Source organism: Bubalus bubalis, chromosome 15 (genome assembly GCF_019923935.1).
Source record: "Bubalus bubalis isolate 160015118507 breed Murrah chromosome 15, NDDB_SH_1, whole genome shotgun sequence".
In the NCBI taxonomy this organism is placed as follows: domain Eukaryota; kingdom Metazoa; phylum Chordata; class Mammalia; order Artiodactyla; family Bovidae; genus Bubalus; species Bubalus bubalis.
Window position 1 is genome coordinate 9,019,649 of NC_059171.1, and position 22,203 is coordinate 9,041,851.

Below are 22,203 nucleotides of genomic sequence, written 5' to 3' on the forward strand. Positions count from 1 at the left end.
ATACTTTTTGCACCATCTTAACTACTAAGTCACTATCTTTGTTTAAGATGTGAAGCTGCATTTGAATCAGTTCTAATGAGGTGGATGAAACTGGAGTCTATTGTACAGAGTGAAGTAAGTCAGAAAGAAAAACACCAAGAGTATATTAGCGCATATATATAGAATTTAGAAAGATGGTAATGATGACCTTATATGCAAGACAGCAAAAGAGACACAGATGTAAAGAACAGACTTTTGGACTCTGTGGGAGAAGGCGAGGGTGGGATGATTTGAGAGAATAGCATTGAAACATGTATATTATCATATGCGAAATAGATCGCCAGTCCAGGTTCAATGCATTAGACAGGGTGCTCAGGGCTGGTGCACTGGGATGCCCTGAGGGATGGGATGGGGAGGGATATGAGAGGGGGCTTCAGGATGGGGGACACATATACAGCCATGACTGATTCATGTCAATGTTTGGCAAAAACCACTACAATATTGTAAAGTAATTAGCCTCCAATTAAAAAAAAAAAAAGATGTGAAGCTTAACTTAACTTGGGGAGAATTTTAAAGAAAAGATATGAGGTTAAATAAATGGCATTTCTTCTTCGTGTTTCCCTTAAGCTAATAATTTCTCCATTTAATATGACATTTTTTCTATTTAATATAGGTAGAATATGCTTAAGGATAGAACACCTGACAAAGAGATCCAGATAATCTTTATAGCTTCATTAACTCATGTAAGGCACTTCACTACTTCATGTGTCGCCAAGAGTAAAATCAGAACTATAGAATAGAATTTAAGATGTCCTGTGAACTTCTGAGGCATGGGTACTGTATATTGTCATCATTATCACTGAGCAGCATTTATTAAAGGTATAATTTCATGGGGTCTCAGTTGTGGATATATAACAAAAACACAAGTAGATTCTAGTACTACCTCTTTAAAGTATTTTAAAATATTAGATCATGTGTCTTGGAGAAATATTTTTCCACAAAATAATAACTGTAATAAACTAATTAATGGTGTGTACATTATATATACAAACTTATAGATACAGGGTTCAATTATAATTTACTTACAAAGAAAACAGTTTATAAATAGGAAAAAATTAAGAGCATGCAAAAAAGTACATAGTAATATTTATGATCTACACTGAGGGGCAAACGGGTAAAATCTGATGTATATAAATGATATTAAGCAGCCTGGTTCATGCTACTTGAGGCTTCTGTAAAGAAATTTTTTCTCATGTTGCTCTTAAATTTGAGGTTTAAAAAATATATGTAATCTGTATACAGTACCCTACCCCTGAAGGTCTGTAGTTTCTCTATTTCTTGATCTGGGGCTGTTGAACTTTGAAAATCTCATGTGAGTGACATAAATTACGTTCTATGCCAGGTCTTGATTATCCAAAGGCAGAAGCAGTTTGGTGTCCAACATGTATTGCGTGGTGCTGTTCTTGCCCCTCTCCCTACCCCATCAGAGTAGACTGGACCAGGGTAAGACGTGTCCCAAGCTGAGTCAGTCACGTTCTCTTTCTTGGGGTTTATGACAGAATCTAAAACAGTTTTTCTGGTCTGAGCTAACCATATGAACTAAGAGAAAAGTTGCAAACTGGTGACCTGTGGGATGAATCTGGTTTACAAATAGGTTGGTTCTATTTTGTCTGCCTCTCTTAAATTTGAATTAGGGTCAAAGCCAGCTGAAAACTCAATATTAAAAAAATGAAGATCATGGCATTTGGTCCCATCATTTCATGGCAAATAGATGGGAAAAAGGTGGAAGAGGTGACAGATTTCCTCTTCTTGGGCTCCAAAATCACTGCAGCTGGTGACTGCAGCCTGGAAATTAGAAGACAATTGCTTCTTGCCAGGAAAGCTATGACAAACCTAGACAGTGTGTTAAAAAGCAAAGACGTCATTGTGCCAAGAAAGGTCCATATAGTCAGGACTATGGTCTTTCCTGTAGTCATGTACAGATGTGAGAGCTGGACCATAAGGAAGGCAGAGCACTGAATTTGAACTGTGGTGCTGGAGAAGACTCTTGAGAGTCCCTTACTTGTTTAGCAAGGAGATCAAATCCGTCAAACTTAAAGGAAATCAACACTGAATACTCGTTGGAAGGACTGATGCTGAAGTTGAAGCTCCAATACTTTAGCTACCTGATGCGAGGAGCCAACTAACTGGAAAAGACCCTGATGCTAGGAAAGACTGAAGGCAGAAGGAGAAGAGGGCAACAGAGGATGAGATGGTTGGAGGGCATCACCGATTCAGTGGACATGAACTTGGAGAGAGATAGTGAGGGACAGGGAAGCCTGGTGTGCTGCACTCCATGGGATCGTGAAGAGTCGGACATAACTTGGCAACTGAACAACAACCCAAATTTTCAAATTAAGAGAGTTCATATAAAAGTCTGGATCTCTGGCTCTTTTTTGTTTCTCTGAAAAAGAAAGATCAGGCAACAGTGGACTCACATTCCCACATGACACCAGTTGCTGGGAGCTGGCTGAAATGCAGGTCCCCTGTGGCAGAAAGCATGTGCTCGCCAGTTCAGTGCACCCCTGCCAGGCGGACCCCTGCCAGGCCCACCGCTGTGCTTTGAGTTAATCTTCTCGGTTCCTGTAGACATTTCAGTCTGAGAACTCCGTCTGCTCCATAACCATTCAAACGCAGGAGTTGTGGGACAGCTATATGGATACATGGAAAAGTAGAGATAATATGTTTAAAAGTGAAAGAATAAGGAGTGAAGGAATGCGGGAGAGAGAGAATATAAATACGAAGCTTAGAGAAGCTATAACAAAAAATGAAACTCTATGTTCTGCAGAGATTCCCAGAGAGTATAACTGCCCAGACTTGGAGAATCTCCTGGAGAGAGACAGACTGTTAGCCTGGAGCTAGTGTGGGGGTCTCCTTGACCGTCACAACCCAGTTCAGTGATTTTGAGGGAGCATCAGAAGCCCAGGAGACCCTCTGTGACTACCAAGAGAAGTCAAAGGACTGTGTAATATTTGTACCCAACACATACAGTTGGCCCTTGAATGACACAGGCTTGAACTGTGGGTCTACTTATACCAGGGTATTTTTTCAATGGTAAATACTGCCATACTGCAGGTTTCCTGGTTGGTTAACTGGTTGGTTAAATCCTGGGGTGCAGAGGAAGAACAGATGGGAGCGCCCACTAGAAGTTATACGAGGATTTTTCCACTGGTGGAGGATGGGTGCCTCCACGGGACTGTGATATAGACACACGTGTAAAATTACATATTATGTATGTTTATACACATATTTCTATTAACGTGACTCTTTGCCATACCGCAGGGCCCAGCATGTTGGAAACAGGATAGGGCGGGGCAGGCCCAGGCAGCAACGGACTTTCTCCTCCCAGCAATGGACTGGGAGGTCTGAGGTCAAGTCCAACCAGGGAGACTGCTGGGGAGACGAAGAGGTACCTAGAAGCGGGGTATACCAGTCTGGAATCACCTACTTCAAGTTCAAGGCACTAGTAGTTGTGCCCGGGAGATTGACCTTCTCAAGGGGCTGGGAAGCATCGGCGCGACGGGGTCCACGAGTAATGTGGGCAAGCCGGGGGCCCTGCCCGCAGGAGGGGTGCCAGAGGGGAGCCATCACAGTACCCGGCACGGAGAGCGGGGAGAGACCTTAGTACTCGACTTCGTCTTGCGCCCCGCACAGACGCTGGTGACCGAAGAAGACCTGTTCTCCATGAAACACCGCACAGAATTTCCCGGATCCTTCCAGTCTCCGGGGAAGGTCAGAAACTAACTGTTTAAAGGGCCAGTGCACATCTGCTCCTTCCGCCCCAGGGAGACCCTGGCTCTGGACTTGCACGGAGTGGAGCATGCTCTGCGTCTACTTCGCTTTCTTCGATACGGAGTTCGGCCTGCCTGGTCCTCAAGAGACTGCAGACCCCGGGCGGAAGGTGCCTGTGGGCCGCCGGGCCTTTGGCGGGTTTTCTGTTGGGTGAATGGGTGAATGAGTTTTGCGGATCAAGAAGACCCTTTGGACTTGATTCATGGCGCTTTGCAAACATTTATGGGGCTCCTCTTGCAAGTCTAAAAAACAGAACTAAAACAGCCCTGGGTACCGGTGCCTTTGAGTTTCTGCTTCAAGTTTGTGGTGAGTTTGGCGGTACTCCTGTGTCCTCAGGGGCCACGATTTAGCTTTGTAACTTTGTGGTAAGGTGTACCTTTTTGCTTAAACTAATTTAAGAGGGTATCAGTTACCAGCACCCAAAGAACCTTGGCCAACACAAGAAAATAAGGAGAACAAATGTGTATGGGAAAGTGACTAAACATTATTTTCTAACAGATAGCTAAAATGACTGAAATTATTTTCTAACAGATGGTTTACAAAGTTTGATCCTGCTTAATCTGAACAACAATCAGCTCACATGGATTCCTCAAGAAATTAGCAGGTAATTTTGTTATAATGAGAGATGGTTACTTTTTCCCTCTCTCCCTTCAGCTGTTGTGTCCCCCCACCCTGGTTATTAGAACCCTGTATGCCTAGACTCAAGTCCTTGTGAGATTTATACCTAGCAAAGAGCAATCGAAAGACTGAGGCAAGCCAATAAGTTTAAGCAGATGGTTCTGTAAACACTTCAGAGAAATGAGAAACCTTATGATTTGGTAGTCTAAGTATAAAAGTGAGGGTTTGAAACAGTTCCAAAGTTGATTGTTACTAATTTCCTAACTGTGGGGTTCTTGGAGCTTGCTCTGCTATAGAACTGGGGACTTTACAGTAAAACATTTTCAGCTTGATGGAATAGGTAATGTGAAAATAATGGCTTTAAAATCAGTATGTCATTTTCAAAAAAAAAAAAAACCCAAAAAACCCGCATTTTATTATCACTCAAATTTGCACGGAGGAGCTGCTGTTACAGGGGCTTTCTGGAGCCAACTGAGGGTCTTGTCCTTCTGTTGGCAGAACACCCTCTTGGGCTTTTCTTCTGACTGTTGGAGAGAGAAACCTTTAGGGTTACTTTGGAGACTCCTTATTGCTTCTTGAACAGAAACAGATGTATCACAACATAAAATCATCCAGATTTTTGAAGGAAGGATCCAAAACTATGAATGGTTCTCAACGAAAGGCCTTCTGCCTTACCTAAAGTTTATTCCAATTTACTTGCCTATACCTCTACCCAATGTATTTTTCCAAGATAGATTTTTACAGAAAAAGTAATGTTTTAAATAAAAGCACCTAGAAAAATATTTGAAGCTATCTCATTTCTGAAGAAAAGGAATATTTATAGTAATAAAATGCCAATAGTTGTCTTCTTGCTTTTTCACTCATTGAGTTTATCAGTTGATTTATATGTTGGTGATGTAATGAAAAAGACACTTTGGAAGATCTGGTGAATTAGGTTCAGGTCGTAACTTTGTGCAATTAGCCTTATGACGCTGGCCAAGTATTTTAACTGTCTTGGATCTTGGTTTTCTCATCTCTAAAGGAAGAATTTTGAGATGAACTTCAAAATTCTTGCAACTGTAACATATTATGAGTTCACAATTCAGTAAGCTTAGCTCTGTTTGGAGAACAGAGTACAGTATTGTCTTTCATTAAATGTATTCTTAACTATTTTATGTGTTTTTTGATGTTATTGTAAATGGAATTTTGAAAATTTTATTTTCCAGTTGTTTGTGGCTACAATATACATATAAAATAAATTTAAAATAGAGACTTTGTAGTCTGTGATCCTGCTTTTAGTTCTAGTAGGTTTGGATTTCTTTTGCAATATTTCTCTTTACTATTTTAATATTTAGCGTTTTGCCCATCTTTTTAATTTTGAAATACTCTTCTCCCATACCTTTAGAAATTGCTTCTTAACCTGGTTTATCTATTTTTCTGCTCTTGCCTTCTCTGAGTGCCTTTTGGGAGGGGATCAGATGTTCATATTTCTCAAGAATCTTTCCAGTGGCTTCCTCTCTGTCTCTTTCTGCCCTTTTGTGGTTGTTCTTTCTGTCAGTCTCGTCTATTCATATGGCTTCCACAATCGAGATCATAGAGTCTTTCCATAAATCTCTTTCACTCGCACCAACTATTATCCTAAGCTCCAGGCCCCATTTATAACTGCCTAGAAATGGCACCTCATTCTGTTATTACTTTAACACCTTTAGAGCATTATAAATCCTCATTCTTAGCTTTGCAAGAAGACATTTGAATCTTGACACTGTTTTCTGACAGTTAAGTTAGACAAGTTATTCACTGTTTCTGATCCTTTATTTTCCTCATTTCTGGATTAAATGTAATAATTCCAACCTTAAGGTTGTGCTGTTGATTAAATTTAATGCGCAAGTACATAATTGGTGCTCAGTAATGCTTATTTTAGCTTCCCTGGTGGCTCAGAGAATAAAGCGTCTGCCTGCAATGCTGGAGACCCAGGTTCAATCACTGGGTCGGGAAGATCCCCTGGAGGAAATGGCAACCCACTCTAATGCCCTTGCCTGGAAAATCCCATGGACAGAGAAGCCTGCTGCAGGCTACAGTCCACAGGGTTGCAAAGAGTCAGACATGACTGAGTGACTTCACTTTTCACTTTCAATGCTTATTTCTTCTGGCTTCTTTATTCAAAATACACTTAATATTTTCTCAAGGAAAATATTACTCAAGGCAGATTTACTATGCCTCCCTGTTGCTCTAATTTTTTCAGGCCAAGTTCAAAATGTTGGTTCTTCCAAAGCGCTTGTGAACCTCAGGTACTGTATCTGCAATTACAGGCTCAAACGTTAATCCTTTTCTCACTGTTGGTATCTGCTCTCCTTGTTCTGTGTCTCTTAGATCTCCTTCTAGACAATGATATATATAAGGGTAGAATTTGTGGTCAACCTGTCTTTGCATATTTCACAGCATCAAGTGGTACAGAATATATGATTTGTATCTAAATCTATCCCTATCTATATCCATATGTGTGTATATGGCATTTGGCCTCTGGCTTCCTCTTCAGTATGAGGAAAGGAAAGTGAAGTCGCTCAGTTGTGTCCGACTCTTTGCGACCCCATGGACTGTGGCCTACCAGGCTCCTCTGTCCATGGGATTTTTCCAGGCAATAGTACTGGAGTGGATTGCCATTTCCTTCTCCAGGGGACCTTCCCAACCCAGCGATCGAACCCAGGTCTCCCACATTGTAGACAGACGGTCTGAGCCACCAGGGAAGTCCTCTTCAGTATAACTATTAATAAAGTGTATGTACAAAGACTGAAGACAGAATTTTCTTTCTCTTAAATCTAGGTTGTGATTATATAAAATACTTTAAACATGAACCATCTGATCATAAAATATCTTTAAAAGTTAAATTACAGCAAAGGTTTTTTTTTATCCTCTAATGATTCATTGTAGTTGTGAACACTTGACTGGAGAAAAGCTCAGATGAGCTACAAAAAATATGAATTGATACGTGGCTCTGATAAATGATATATGTACATAAATGTACAATGGACTTCCTTATTCTTGTGAATTTCATTTATATATTTTGTTTATTTTTTAGATTAAAAAATCTTAGATGTTTGAGTATAAATCATAACCAGCTAGCCAGCATTCCTAGAGAACTTTGTTTCCTTGAGAATCTTTCTGAACTTCAACTTAACTACAATCAGCTTGTATGCATACCCAAAGAAATTAAGTTCTTGAAGAAGCTCCAGAAGCTTCTTCTGGCCAGGAACAACATTAAATCTTTGCCAGAGGTAAGCAAAAGATGGAACCAAATTTTCTTTTGTTGGTAAAGAACTCATTACACCATGATAGCAGTTATAGACTAGATTAGGGTGTCTGAATACAAGCCATCATTTGCTTTCCCTCTGATTATATATAATAAGTTCCCAAATCACTATGACAAAAAAAGATAATAACTTGGATTTTATTTTTTTTTTACAAAGCTAGGTATGCTAGACTTTGTAAATAAAAATGCAAAATGCTTTAATTTGAATTTCAGACTACCAAAGAAGAATTCTTTTAGTATAAGTATGCTCCAAATATTGCATGGGACATACTTATACATTTAAAAAAATCTTATCTTTTTTGTCTGAAATTTAAATTTAAGTGAGTCTCCTGTATTTTTATCTGGCAACTTTGTATATAGCACAAAGTATAAGTACTTTTTGATTTTGGAATATATGCTAGATATCTTCAATTTTTCCTTTATATCCACTGTCCATCCTTCTCCAACCTGCTTTTCTCTTCTGTGTCTGGGAGATTGACTTGTATGAGCGTCAGTGAGCTCCTTTGTCCTCTGATTTCCTCTAGGATATGTCCAGTGAGAGGCAGTGTCAGGAGGTGAAAGGGCAGGAGAAGATTGAGTGCATGCATGCGCACTTGCTCAGTTGTGTCCGACTCCTTGTGACCCTGTGGACTGTAGCCTGCCAGGCTCCTCCGTCCATGGGATTTTCCAGGCAAGGGTACTGGAGTGGGTTGCCATTTCTCCACAAGGGATCTTCCTAACCCAGGGACCAAACCCTCATCTCCTGCGTAGGCAGGGAGCTTCTTTGCCACTGAGCCCCCTGGGAAGCCCTGGACACTGAGTACCAGATGGTTTTCCTGTGGTTCTGTCTCTAGAAGGTTGCTGTGAGCTGCCCGCATGCCTCTCTGGAGGGTCATAGCAATGTCCTGTGATCATCAGAACATCGTCGTGTGAACATTCTTCCATTCCCTTGGCTCTTTAGACCTGTGGTGTTCAAGAACTGCCTGCTGTTGGCTAGCTTTTGGGAACTTTGTAGGTTTAGGGAACTACTTTTCTTGGCTTAGGGAACCTTGGTTTCCCTAAAGCCTGTCAAACTTTTATAAACAGTGACTTTATTAAACCCCCCCCTCAATTTTTCCAGTTTGAGAGTACTGTTTCTTGTTAGGAACCTTTCAACAGATTTACCTTCCTTATTAGGCAAATTAGAATTAATTTGATAGGAGGAAAGGCATGGCATGCAGTAAACTGAGGGATAAAAATAGATTAATTCCTACTATTTCACTTTTCTCTAAAGAAGATGTTTCTTTTAAAAATTCTGTGCACACTGTAATATGATATGTAAAAATATACCAAGGTATAGGCTGTAAATAAGTATATTTCAAAAATTTATTCATATATTCCTTAAAATCCTACTTAGTATAAACAAGTAAAATATCTTGAAATTATAGAATAAACCTGTTAAAAGCATGTCTCTCTTATTTGAAGGAAAACAACAGCAGCAGCAACAGGATCATCATGAAGCATTATGTTATTTTGTGTTTATAACAACTTTATCATATATCTCTTATTAAACTCATTTTAGAACAAAGATCAGGGTGGTTATGTGACTCAAGCATAGTTTGCAAAGGTCAAGGAAGGATCTTAGATCCATGCCTGTCTAAAGTAAAAGTCCATATTTCAAATCAATAGTCTTACTACAAATTTATAAACCCTGAAGCTTTTAAACTTTAAAAAAACTTGAATGCCAGTAAATCCTGTCTTGAATTATCATGCAAAGAATGCCTGTAATCATTTATATTCTTGTACGTTTAATATGATTCAGTCTATCATTGTTCTTTTTGGTCTGTATTATAAATGATAAGGCATTACAGAAAATAGTCGTTTGTTTTGATAATGAATGTATTGTGAATCATTTTCTGGTCTGTTGTAAATCATGTGTATGTCTGCACACATGTGTCTGAATGTATATGCCCATCCAGTCCCATTGGGCATGTGGCTGGACTAATGGATTTCCTTTATAAGGAAAGGGTTGTGTCAGCTCAGTGCTACACAAGAAGTAGTTGTGAAGTAAGTGCCAGTGGAATTATGTCTGTTTTTTGTCTCCCAAAGATTCTTTCTATTTTAATGATAGAAATGTCTACTAAATGCTCAGTATCTATTAAACCCTTTAGTGAGCACTTTCTGATTAGTAATTTGTTTAATGCATTCAGTGTCCATATTGAAGATCAGTTCAGTTCAGTTCAGTCGCTCAGTTGTGTCCAACTCCTTGCAACCCCATGGACTGCAGCGCATCAGGCCTCCCTGTCCATCACCAACTCCCAGAGTTTACTCAAACTCATGTCCATTGAGTCGGTGATGCCATCCAACCATCTCATCCTCTGTGGTCCCCTTCTCCTCCTGCCTTCAATCTTTCCCAGCATCAGGGACTTTTCAAATGAGTCAGCTCTTTGCATCAGGTGGTCAAAGTATTGGAGTTTCAGCTTCAGCATCAGTCCTTCCAAAGAACACTCAGGACTGATTTCCTTTAGGATTGACTGGTTGGATCTCCTAAGTGAAAGTACAAAGATTTAGAAATTTGCCCATAGATATATAGTAAGTGTCAGAGGTGAATTTGAACCTACAGATATTTACTACAGATAGTCTAGTTCTTGGCCACCATGTTATGTTGCCCTGGAGTGGTCAGAGGAAATGGAGAATTCAGAGAATCTGGTGCTTCATTCGTTGTGATTTCCTTGGGGAGAGTACTGATCAGGTAATTAGGAAAGGGGATCAGCCTCATCAAGTTTAAACTTATAAGAAATGTTTATGATGCTACATATTAGATTTGTTAAAGCTCTCTTTCCCTCTTTTGTTTCCTGACACAGGGACTTTGTAATCTTTTCAACCTGAGAATTCTAGACGTAGCTGGAAATGTTATTCAAATGTTTCCACCAGGAGTAAGTAGAGTCAACTTGTATTATAATTGAAAAATAATTTTGTTTATTGGGAATAGAAAAAATAGCGTCAGTCACTCAGTCGTGTCTGAGCAACCCCATGGACTGTAGCCTGCCAGGCTCCTCTGTCTCCCTTCTCCAGGAACTGAACCTGGGTCTCCCACATTTCAGGTAGATTCTTTACCATCTGAGCCAGAGGAAATCCCCTATGAAAAAATAGGCAGCCAGTAAAACCTACGGTAATTGGAACAATTAATTCCAATTAATTCCAATTCGGAGTGAACTCTGATTGTTATCATAAATGTTTTAATATATTATCTATGATTAAGTGTTTTTTTAAAAAATCACATACTGTTTTTGGTCATTTCAGACTTTTTCAAAGTATTACTTTCCAGAGCATAGATTTTTATCCCTTGCAGTTGAGAATCCCTTAGACTGCAAGGAGATCAAACCAGTCAATCCTAAAGGAATCAGTCCTGAATATTCATTGGAAGGACTGATGCTGAAGCTGAAGCTCCAATACTTTGGCCACCTGATGTGAAGAACTGATTCATTAGAAAAGACCCTGATGCTGAGAGCTGGTGATGGGGAAGCCTGATGTGCTGCAGTCCATGGGGTTGCAAAGAGTCAGACACGACTGAGCGACTGAACTGAGTTCATCCAAAGGAGATATTTATTAGTTGCTTTTAAGCCATGGACAATGAGGAATGCACTTTTTTTCACTTGGAGATGAATTTTGACTTTGCTTTAAGTAACTGGTCTTAGCAACTTGTAACTTTTCAGAAAGAAGCTATAGTTTTTCATGTTGGAGTGAATGTGTTTCCACTTCAAGGTAATTAGAAGCCCAACAATCCAGGAGGTATCCAATAAATAGTTGCTGATCCATTACTTTTTCTGATTAATCAATACAAAATTGAGATTATCGTCCTTTTTACCCTCTGAGCAATGTTTAATAAAGCTTGTCATTTTAACCATTTTTAAGTGTATAGTTGTAAGTCACTATATATATATATATATATATATATATATTCGTGTTGGTGCAGCACCATTATCACCACCTATCTCCAGGAGTTTTCTATCCATTCCTCACTCCTTCTAACCCCTGGCAACCAGCATTCTACTTCTTGTCTCTGAGAATTCGAGTACTCTGGGAATCTCATATAAATAAAATCATACCATATTTGTCCTTTTATGACTGGCATATTTCACTTAGTATAATGTCTCCACAGTCCATCTATGTTATAGCTTGTGTCAGATTTTCTTTTTTATGGCTGAATAATACTCCATTATATGTAATGTATATGCATTAAATGTATATATATTTTGTATTTTCATTCATCTGCCCACGGACAGTTGGATTGCTTGCTCTTTTTGGCTATTGAGAATAATGCTGCTGTGAATATAGATGTACAAATGTCTGCTCAAGTCCCTGCTTTCACTTCTTTTGGGCATATACCCCGCAGTGGAATTTCAGAGTCATATTCCATATTTTAATTTTTTTTTAGGAATTGCCAAACTGTTTTCCAAAAACATGCAGTTTTGAATGTTTAATAAGCATTGGATGTTAATACTGACCCTGCAAATCCTACAGGATTTTATTTGTCCTGCTACACGATATTATCCATGTCTCGGTATGACTCTTCTTCTGCCCTATGTTACCTGCCTTGATTGCCAAAGCCGCCCATGTCTTCTCTGGCACCTCTGTGGTTCATATATACCACAAAATGGAACAATACTTTTCAAGTTGGTCTTCTCAATAGACTGTAATCTTCCAAAGGAAAAGAGTACTCTTTTTCACCTTTATACCAGGAGGCTTGAATTTCAATCAAATGCATGTGTGCTAAGTCACTTCTGTCATGTCTGACTCTTTGTGACCCCGTGGACTATAGCCTGCCAGGCTCCTCTGTCCGTGGCGAGTCTCCAGGCAAGAATACTGGAGTGGGTAGCCATGCCCTTCTCCATGGGATCTTTCTGACCAAGGGATTGAACCCGTGTCTCTTATTATCTCCTGCATTGACAGGTGGACCACTAGACTACCTGGGAAGCCCTTGAATTGAATAAATATTTGTTAAACATATAAATAAAAATAATTTTCTTTAACTATATTCAGTATTTGACTTAGTAATACCATGAATTCAAAGTTCCTTCTATAGTGATACTGTAGTTACAATTTTGCTGTTTTAATAAAACACCAGCCCATTAATGTAGGGTAATTGTGAAAGAATATGACTTAATGTTGCATTTGGAGCACCTATTTCAGAATTTTCTGGGTGCATTGAAGTAAAATATTCTGTGAATTCATCTGAGGTTTGGTCCAACTAGTCCAAATGAATAGAATTTTCCACATTTGATAGATAAGGCCACTATTGTGGTAAATGATGAACACAGAGGATGAACCAACCCTAGACCATTCAGGTATGACCTAAGTCAAGTCCCTTATGGTTATTCAGAGAAAGTGACATAGATTCAGCCTGATAGAGTGTTTGAAGAACTATGGATGGCGGTTTATAACATTGTACAGCATGTGATGATTGAAACCATCCCCAAGAAAAAGAAATGCAAGAAGGCAAAATGTTTGTCTAAGGAGGCATTACAAAGAGCTGAGAAAAGAAGTGAAAGGCAATGGAGAAAGGGAAAGATACACTCAACTGAATGCAGAGTTACAAAGAATAGCAAGGTGAGATGAGAAAACCTTGAGTGACTAATGCAAAGAAATAGAGGAAAACTAGAATGGGAAAGACTAGAAGTCTCTGCAGAAAATTAGAGATATCAAGGGAAGATTTCATACAAAAATGGGCACAATAAAAGACAGAAACAGCATGGGCCTAACAGAAGCAGAAGAGATTAAAAAGAGGTGGCAAGAATACACAGAACAACTGTGAAAAAGGTCTTAATGACCAGATAACCATGATGGTGTAGTCACTCACCTAGAGCCAGACATCCTGGAGTGCGAAGTCCAGTGGACCTTAGGAAGCATTACTATGAACAAAACTAGCAGAGGTGATGGAATTCCAGTGGAGCCATTTCACATCTTAAAAGATGCGATTAAAGTGCTGCACTCAGTATGCCAGCTAGTTTAAAAACTCAGCAGTGGCCATAGGACTGGAAAAGTTTAGTTTTCTTTCCAATCGCAAAGAAGAATAATGCCAAAAAATGTTCAGACTACCATACAATTGAGCTCATTTCACATGCTAGCAAAGTAATGCTTAAAAATCCTTCAACCTAGGCTTCAACAGTACGTGGACCAAAAACTTCCAGATGTACTAGCTGGATTTAGAAAAGGCAGAGGAACCTGAGATCAAGTCGCCAATATCTGTTGGATCATAGAAAAGCAAGAGAGTTCCAGAAAAACATCTGCCTCTGCTTTGTTGATTATAATAAAGCCTTTGTGTGGATCACAGTAAACAGTGGAAAATTTGTAAAGATATGGGAATACTAGACCACTTTACAGGCCTCCTGTGAAACCTGTGTGCAGGTCAAGAAGCAACAGTTAGAACAGGACATGGAACAAAGGACTGGTTCAAAATTGAGAAAGGAGTATGTCCAGGCTGTGTATTGTCACCCTGTTTATTTTAACTATATGCACAGTACATCATGTGAAATTCTGAGCTGGATGAAGCTCAGGCTGGAATCAAGATTGCCTGGGGAAATATCATTAACCTCAGATATGCATATGACACGACCCTTATGGCTGAAAGTGAAGAGGAACTAAAGAGCCTCTTGATGAGAGTGAAAGAGGAGAGTGAAAAAGCCAGCTAAAGACAACATTCACGAAGACTGTGGTATCCATTCCCATCACTTCATGGCAAATAGATGGGGAAAAATAGAAACAGAGACAGGCTATTTTCTTGGGCTCCAGTATCACTGTGGACAATGACTGCAGCCATGAAATTAAAAGACACTTGTTCCTCGGAAGAAAAACTATGATAAACCTAGACAGCATATTAAAAAGCAGAGACATCACTTTGCCAACAAAGGTCTGTATAGTCAAAGCTATGGTTTTTCCAGTAATCATGTATGGATTTGAGAGTTGGATCATAAAGAAGGCTGAGTTCTGAAGAATTGATGCTTTTGAACGGTGGTGCTGGAGAAGACTCTTGAGAGTTGCTTGGACAGCAAGGAGATCAAACCAGTCAATCCTAAAGGAAGTCAGCCCTGAATATTCATTGGAGGGACTGATGCTAAAGCTGAAGCTCCAATACTTTGGCCACCTGATGTGAAAAGCCAACATGTTGGAAACGACCCTGATGCTGGGAGAGACTGAGAAGAGGGTGACAAAGGATAATATAGTAGGATGGTATCACTGACTCAATGAACATGAGTTCGAACAAACTCTGGGAGATGGTGAAGGATAGGGAAGCTTGGCATCCTGCAGTCTGTGGGGTCACAGAGCCAGACACGACTTAACGACTGAACAACAGTATGGTCCTATTACCATTTTCTTAATTGTTTTGGGTTTATTTTGTGTAGGTCTTTTCCTTCTCTTGTGTTTTGTGCCTCGAGAAGTTCCTTTAGTATTTGTTACAAAGCTGTTTTTGGTGGTGCTGAATTCTCTTACCTTTTGCTTGTCTGGAAAGCTTTGGATTTCTCCATCAAATCTGAATGAGAGTCTTGCTGGGTAGGGTATTCTTGGTTCTTCCTTTTCATCAATTTAAATATATCATGCCATTCTTTTTTGGCTTCTAGAGTTTCTGTTGAAAAATCAACTGATAATCTTATGGGAGTTCATTGTTATGTTATTTGTCCTTTTGTCCTTGTTGTTTTTTATATTTTATCTTTGTCTTTAATTTTCATCATTTTGATCACTATGTGTCTTGGTGCGTTCCTCCTTGGGTTTATCTTGCCTTGGACTTTCTGTGCTTCCTGGACTTGGTTGACTATTTTCCCATGTTAGGAAAGTTTTCAGCTATTATTTCTTCAAATATTTTCTCAAGTCCTTTCTCTCTCTTTTGGGACCCCTATAGGGGACCCATGTGAATGTTGGTACTTATAATGTTTTCCCAGAGTTCTCTGAGGCAGTCTTCATTTTTTTCATTCTTCTTTCTATATTCTGTTCCATGGCAGTGATTTCCGCCATTCTATCCTCCAGATACATATCTGTTCTTCTGCATCACTTATTCTGCTATTGATTCTTTCTCGTGTATTCTTCATCTGTGTTTGTTTGTTCTTTAGTTCTAGGTCTTTGGCGAACATTTCTTGTATCTTCTCAATCTTTGCCTCCATTATTTTTCTGAGATTCTGGATCATCTTTGCTGTCATTTTTCTGAATTATTTTTCTGGAAGGTTGCCTATCTCCATTTCATTTGTTTTCTGGGATTTTATCTTGTCCTTTCATCTGGGACAAAACCCTCTACTTTTTCATCCTGGTTAACTTTCTGTAATGTGTTTTTGGTTCTCACTGCTGAGGGATTGTGGTTCTTGTTTCTCTGTCTGCCTTCTGGTGGATGAAGCTAAGAGACTTGTATAAGCTTCCTGATGGAAGGGACTGGTGGTGGGAAAAACTGAGTCTTGCTCTGGTGGGCAGAGCCTGCTGAGTAAAACTTTAATCCAATTCTCCACTGATGGGTGTGGTTGCACTCACTCTCTGTTAGTTGTTTGCCTCTGTTAGAGACAACCCAGCCCTGGGGTCTGCTGGCTCTCTGGTAGGGTTAATGGTGGCCTCCAAGAGGACTTATGCCAAGGGGCCCCTTCTAGGCCTGCTGCTGCCAGTGCCCTCACCCCCACAGAGAGCCCCTGCCGACCCACACCTCCACAGGAGACCATCCAACACTGGCAGGTAGGTCTGGTTCAGTCTTCTGTAGGGTCACGACTCCCTTCCCCTGGGTCTTAGTGCACACAAGATTTCGTTTGCCGCCTCCAGGAGTCGTGTCTGTTTTCCCTTGTCCTGTTGACGTCCTGTAATCAAATTCCATGGGCCTTAAAGGTCAGATTCCCTGGGGATTCCCAGTCTCTTGGCTGGATCCCCAGGCTGGGAAGTCTGACATGAGGCTCAGAACCTTCACAGCAGTGGGAGAACTTCTTTGGTTTTTACTATTCCCCAGATAGTGGATTGCCTACCCAGCAGGTATGGGATTTGATTTTATCATGTTTGCACCCCTCTTACCATCTCATTGTTGCTTCTTTGTCTTTGGATGTGGCGTACCTTTTTTTGGTGGGTTTCAGCATCCTCCTGTTGATGGTTGTTCAGTAGCTAGTTGTGATTTGGTGCTCTGATTATGATGACATATCAGATCTATATTTTGAAAAGATCATATTTATGAAGTGTGGAGTACACAATGGACGGGTTGACAAAGGGAACTGGGTGGACATCTGGTAGACTTTTACTGAAGCAAAGTAAATGATAGTAAGTTGGTCTAAGGTGGTGACAATTGGGATAGAAATATCTGAACAAATTCAAGAGACATTTAAGAGCTAAATTTAGAAATGATGATGAGCTAGTGAGCTTTCTATAGAGTAATACAGAAGACACAGGAAAAATACCAACTTCAGGAGGGCAGATCCTGAGTTCAGTCTTGGATAGAGTGAGTTTAACATATATTTATGATATCCAAGTGAAGATTTTGAGTAGGCAGTTGGCTGTAGGGTGTGGAACCTGAGTCATCTGCATAGAGGTTTCACTCAAGTCATGGATATGGTTCAGATTGCCTAGGGAAAAAATAAAGTGAAAAGAGAATGTACTAGGCTTAGGGGAGAACTATTTCATTGTTAAGCAAAAAAGATGAGCCAGCAAAGAAAACATGGAGTTGTATTGACTAGCATGTTGACTAGAGGAGAATTTCCGGCAACCACTGAGGGTATGTTGGAAATCGGTGAAGATGAGTTTATTGTGATTCTTGCACGCCCTAAGGTATAACTGCAAATAGCACTTATTTACTTTGGTGCAGAGACAGGGAAAGCTGATGGTAGGGGTGATCTCTATACATAGATAGTGATAAGGCAGAGTACCTGAGTATTACATGTGTAATGTAACTTGTCATACATTGTTTAATATAGGAAGGTTTTTAAAATTTTAAATAATTCTGAGAAAATTATATATACATATTTGCTCCCATTTCAAATATTTTTGGATGACACAGTCCCAATACTTAAAATCTTACTCTTTTCACAAATAACTGTTAGCATATTTATCATTTCCAATTCTTGTTAAAGGGTAACCCTGTGAGCTTTGAGATGGTCTAAAGGGCATGTGGTTATTTGCCATCACTTACTTATCAGTTCTGTTTTTAAGTTCATATGAAATTTCAGCCTCCATTCTCCTCATTTGCACTAACAAATGTCTTCCTAAATTAGCCCCCTTCCGATCTCCCCCATTACTTAAGACTGGTCTGAAGCAAATGCTGAACTTACACATTGTCCGTAGGCCTGGGGCTTTTCAGAAACGCTTGTAACAATTGAACAAGTCTAGAGAAAAAGGCAATGGCACCCCACTCCAGTACTCTTGCCTGGAAAATCCCATGGATGGAGGAGCCTGGTGGGCTGCAATCCATGGGGTCGCTAAGAGTCAGACACAACTTCACTTTCACTTTTCACTTACATGCATTGGAGAAGGAAATGGCAACCCACTCTAGTGTTCTTGCTTGGAGAATCCCAGGGATGGGGGAGCCTGGTGGGCTGCCATCTATGGGGTCGCACAGAGTCGGACACGACTGAAGTGACTTAGCAGCAGAGGAAAAGGCCTTCGCAAATCTTGAGTATCCAGGGAGAGCTGTATGTGATTGATTATTTATTGGGCCTCAACTGTGTACTAGGTACTATTTAGAGCTTACATTAAATAGTCACTTACAATGCAGCTCTTAAAAAGACCAAAACCTGATAAATGAAAACAGACTTTTCAGCAGTGATTGCCTCATAGTATTTATAGGTGGCATGATTAATTTGGGAGTTCCCAGGTGGTTCTAGTGGTAAAGAAGCCGCTTCCCAATGCACCAGATGTAAGAGACCTGGGTTCGATCCCTGGGTTGGGAAGATCCCCTGGAGAAGGGAATGGCAACCCACTCCAGTATTCTTGCCAAGAGAGTTCCATGGATAGAGGAGCCTGGTGGGCTACAGTCCATGAGGTCGTAAAGAGTCAGACATGACAAAAGTGACTTTGCATGATTCATATATGACTTATATGATTAATTTACATATAAGGCCTAAGGAGATATGGGAATATTTGGTAGAAGTTGCAAAAACTGAAAGTGAAAATGTTAGTAGCTCAGTCGTGTCTGACTGTTTGCAACCCCATGGACTGTAGCCCATCAGGCTCCTCTATCCATAGGACTCTCTTGGCAAGAACACTGGAGTGGGTTCCATTCCCTTCTCCAGGGGATCTTCCTGACCCAGGGATCAAACCTGGGTTGCTCACCTTGCAGGCAGGTTCTTTACCATCTGAGTCACAAGGAAAGTCAAAAAGCTTACAGGGGTGATATTTTAGTCATGAAGTGAAGACCAGGAGTGTGTTGAATAGTGGGCACAGCACAAGTGATAATTATAAGACACTGGCCTTTGGGACCCTAAGTTCTACAGGATGGCTGTTTTATAAGGGTAACAGTAGAGCCTACCAGGATATATGGTTGTTAAAACAGGCCAAGGAGAACCAAATATGATATACTAGGACTTTTGAATTTATCCTATGGACATAAGGGAACCTTGATAATTTTAATCAAGGATGTGTTATGAATAAGTTCTCATTTTAAAAGACTACTTTGGGAGCAAAAGCTTGCAATATATGAACTGTTGCAGTAGTTCATATAAGATGAGGGCTTCAATCAAACCAGAGAGATTAGTGGCGGGGGCAGGGAGCAGGAAAAAGGATGGTGCAGAGGTGCTGAGGAGGTGGATGGAATGGGGGATGGAAAGAAAGGATAAATTCTGGAAGTTTTAAGAAGGTAGAATTGATAGAACAGGAGGTTGATGACGGAAGATTTGATGTGGGTAATAAGGAAAAGGAGTGAAGAAAATATGGGAGAAATGAATTCGATTCTTGAATGTTAGAATTTATGGTGACTGTGGGACTCCCATCTGGAGATGTCCAGGAGATAGCCAAATATTTGAGAATAAATATTACTCAAGTTGTTTTAAAAATGTGGTCAATACAGTCAACTTAGTCTCAAAGTCCCTGGATTCCTTGACTTTGATGATCTTTTCAGGTCTTCACTTTACCGTCACATCATGTCTGTTCAGCTGCTCTCAGTCCAGTTTGGCAGGTTGACCTCTGTTTTCTCCCGGTCTAGTTCTCTTGTTGCTTTATTGCGGTATCTTTCCTTTGAGATCACTGAGACTTCATGTCCCTCCACACTTCCTTTTACTTTCAGTCCCTCAAAACTTTGTACTGTTATTTCTTTTTCTGTCTGGTCCAAATGCCAAAGAACCCAGTCCAGTTCAGTTATGTTTTAGTACGTATGAGCTCATTCCCTGCTTTCTGGTATATCCTTCGGCAGATTCTTAAAGCATCTGGACTGCTGGGTGCCAAAGGAGCACACAGTCTATGGACAGGGACTGCTCCACATGTGTGGATTCCAGTGGGTCCCTCAACACCCCTGTATAATATTTTTGCTTGTACCATGCCAGGTTCCTTTTCTAAAACCTGTAGCATATCCCATACTTTTCCATACTTTTCCCACCTTTTTCAAGGCTTCTCCCACATTAGCAACTTGCTAATAACTTCATAACTCAGTTAGCAGATGGTCTATTCTCTATTTCAAAGGAAAAATTAAAGGGATCACGTCTGACTCCTTCACATCCAATTCCACACCTTCAAATTTATTCATGTCTGCATCTTTTCTTCTAGCCATAGAGACAGGATAATTGAAAGATTTTAATCTTCAAAGGTCTTTCTGTGTCCTTCACCTGAGCATTACTCTTTCAATTATTCTTTCTCCTCTAAATTAATCTCTCTGTGTTGGTACTTCTACATGATCAAGTCTTCTTTAGGTTAAAAAAATAAAACCCTTCATTTGAACCTTCATTTTCCTCCAGCTGCAAATCCCCTTTCTAGATAAGAGGGTCAGTGAATGTTTATGACCTTGTACCTCTAAACCAGGGTTTTCTCAACATCAACACCACTTTGGGGCCTGATAATTCTTTGTTGCGGGGGCTGCTATGTGTATTATAGGATGTTTCTCAGCATCCCTAATATTTACTAAATAGATGCCAGTAATACTGCCCCTGCCCCACTTGTAACAATGAAAAATATCTGTAGACCCTTGAGGGGGAGGGAAGGGACAAAATTGTTCCAGTTGAGATTAATGTCATGACAGTGTTTGTTCAAGCAGGCCTATGCAAAGAGCCTCTGAACAGCTATAACAATATTTTATTAGCAGGAGAGATTGTGCTATTGGAGTGATGACACTAGCAAAGAATATTGTTGTATTAAAAAGTTAGACTGACAGGAAGGGCTTCTCAGCTGGTGCTAGTGGTAAAAAACCCGCCTTCCAATGCAGGTAGACATAAGAGACACAGGTTTGATCCCTGAGTTAGGAAGATACCCCAGAGGAGGGCAAGGCAACTTATTCTTGCCTGGAGAGTCCCATGGACAGAGGAGCTGACAGACTGCAGTCCATAGGGTCGAACAGAGTCAGGCACTACTGAAGTGACTTAGCACGCATGCACTGACAGGAAACCCAGTAGTGCATGTAGAAACAGGGTATTAAAAAGTGCTGCTCTGGGGAATATTCAGAGTGGACACCGAGACATTGTGTGACTTCAGATTGCTGAAATTTACCTGCTACAAAACACATGCTAATGCCTTTCATTATTAATTATTTTCCTTTCATTAATTTCTTTCTGATATATTATGTGTAGTAAGTTAGCAAGCTGGATAACTCATTACCATGTTTAATGGAAGAATAATGACAGAATTTGAAGGAAGAAAAAAATGATCTCTAAAGAAAAATATATGCTCTTTGGGCCATGGTCAGCTTTGAAATGAGGTTCACATCTGTTAATGCTTTTGCATATCCCAAGATATTCATTTGTATCAGTTTTTTATAAAAAGACTGAGTTTAAGTATAAATAATAGAATGTTATTCTCCAGGACCAGATGGAAGAAAGGGTGATTCCATTAAACACAAGAAGTTCTCTTTTCACTTTAGCATATTCAGCACTTACCTGAGGCCACCATTGGATTCAACTCTCTGGGTTCTCTTTGTTGATGGATACCAGAGGAAACTGAATTAAGAAAGGTAGAATGTCTAAAGGTGATTCCAATGAGGTCTTGAACCCTGTATTTTATTTTAAAATCTTGTCTATGTTGTAGAAATTTCATGAGAATTTTGGGACCTGATGACATGCTGCCCTGGAGAGATGTATTAAAATCAATTATTTTTTAAAATCCTGGGCTGAAATCAAGGAAATATCTCTAATTCTTTCATAAGTGTGAAGTGCAGTGGTGTGATGGCATTGCTCATCCTGGCTCACTCCTACAGTGGCTGGAATCAGCCATTGTAGGACTATTGACACCTTTGAATCAAAACGTGCCACATATCAGAGCTTTTTTTTTCCTTTCCAGAGAGCCATTTTATCTGCGCACCACTGAAGGCAGGTATTATTTTCCCTATTTCACAGTTGAATCTAAGGCTCAGAAAAGTAAATCCCTAAATTAGTTTAATTTTGAAA

The 22,203-nt window shown here is 40.0% G+C and overlaps 1 protein-coding gene across 1 annotated transcript in view; it reads left to right on the forward strand.

The window, feature by feature from the left end:
• The window catches only part of LRRC69 (leucine rich repeat containing 69), an 82,037-nt gene that overhangs the window by 37,997 nt on the left and 21,837 nt on the right, over positions 1-22,203 (forward strand). The window contains exons 3-5 of the mRNA XM_006055364.4: positions 4,342-4,414; positions 7,484-7,679; positions 10,537-10,608. Of these exons, the coding sequence (XP_006055426.3) occupies positions 4,342-4,414; positions 7,484-7,679; positions 10,537-10,608 (341 nt within the window). The remainder of the gene's footprint in view (positions 1-4,341; positions 4,415-7,483; positions 7,680-10,536; positions 10,609-22,203) is intronic.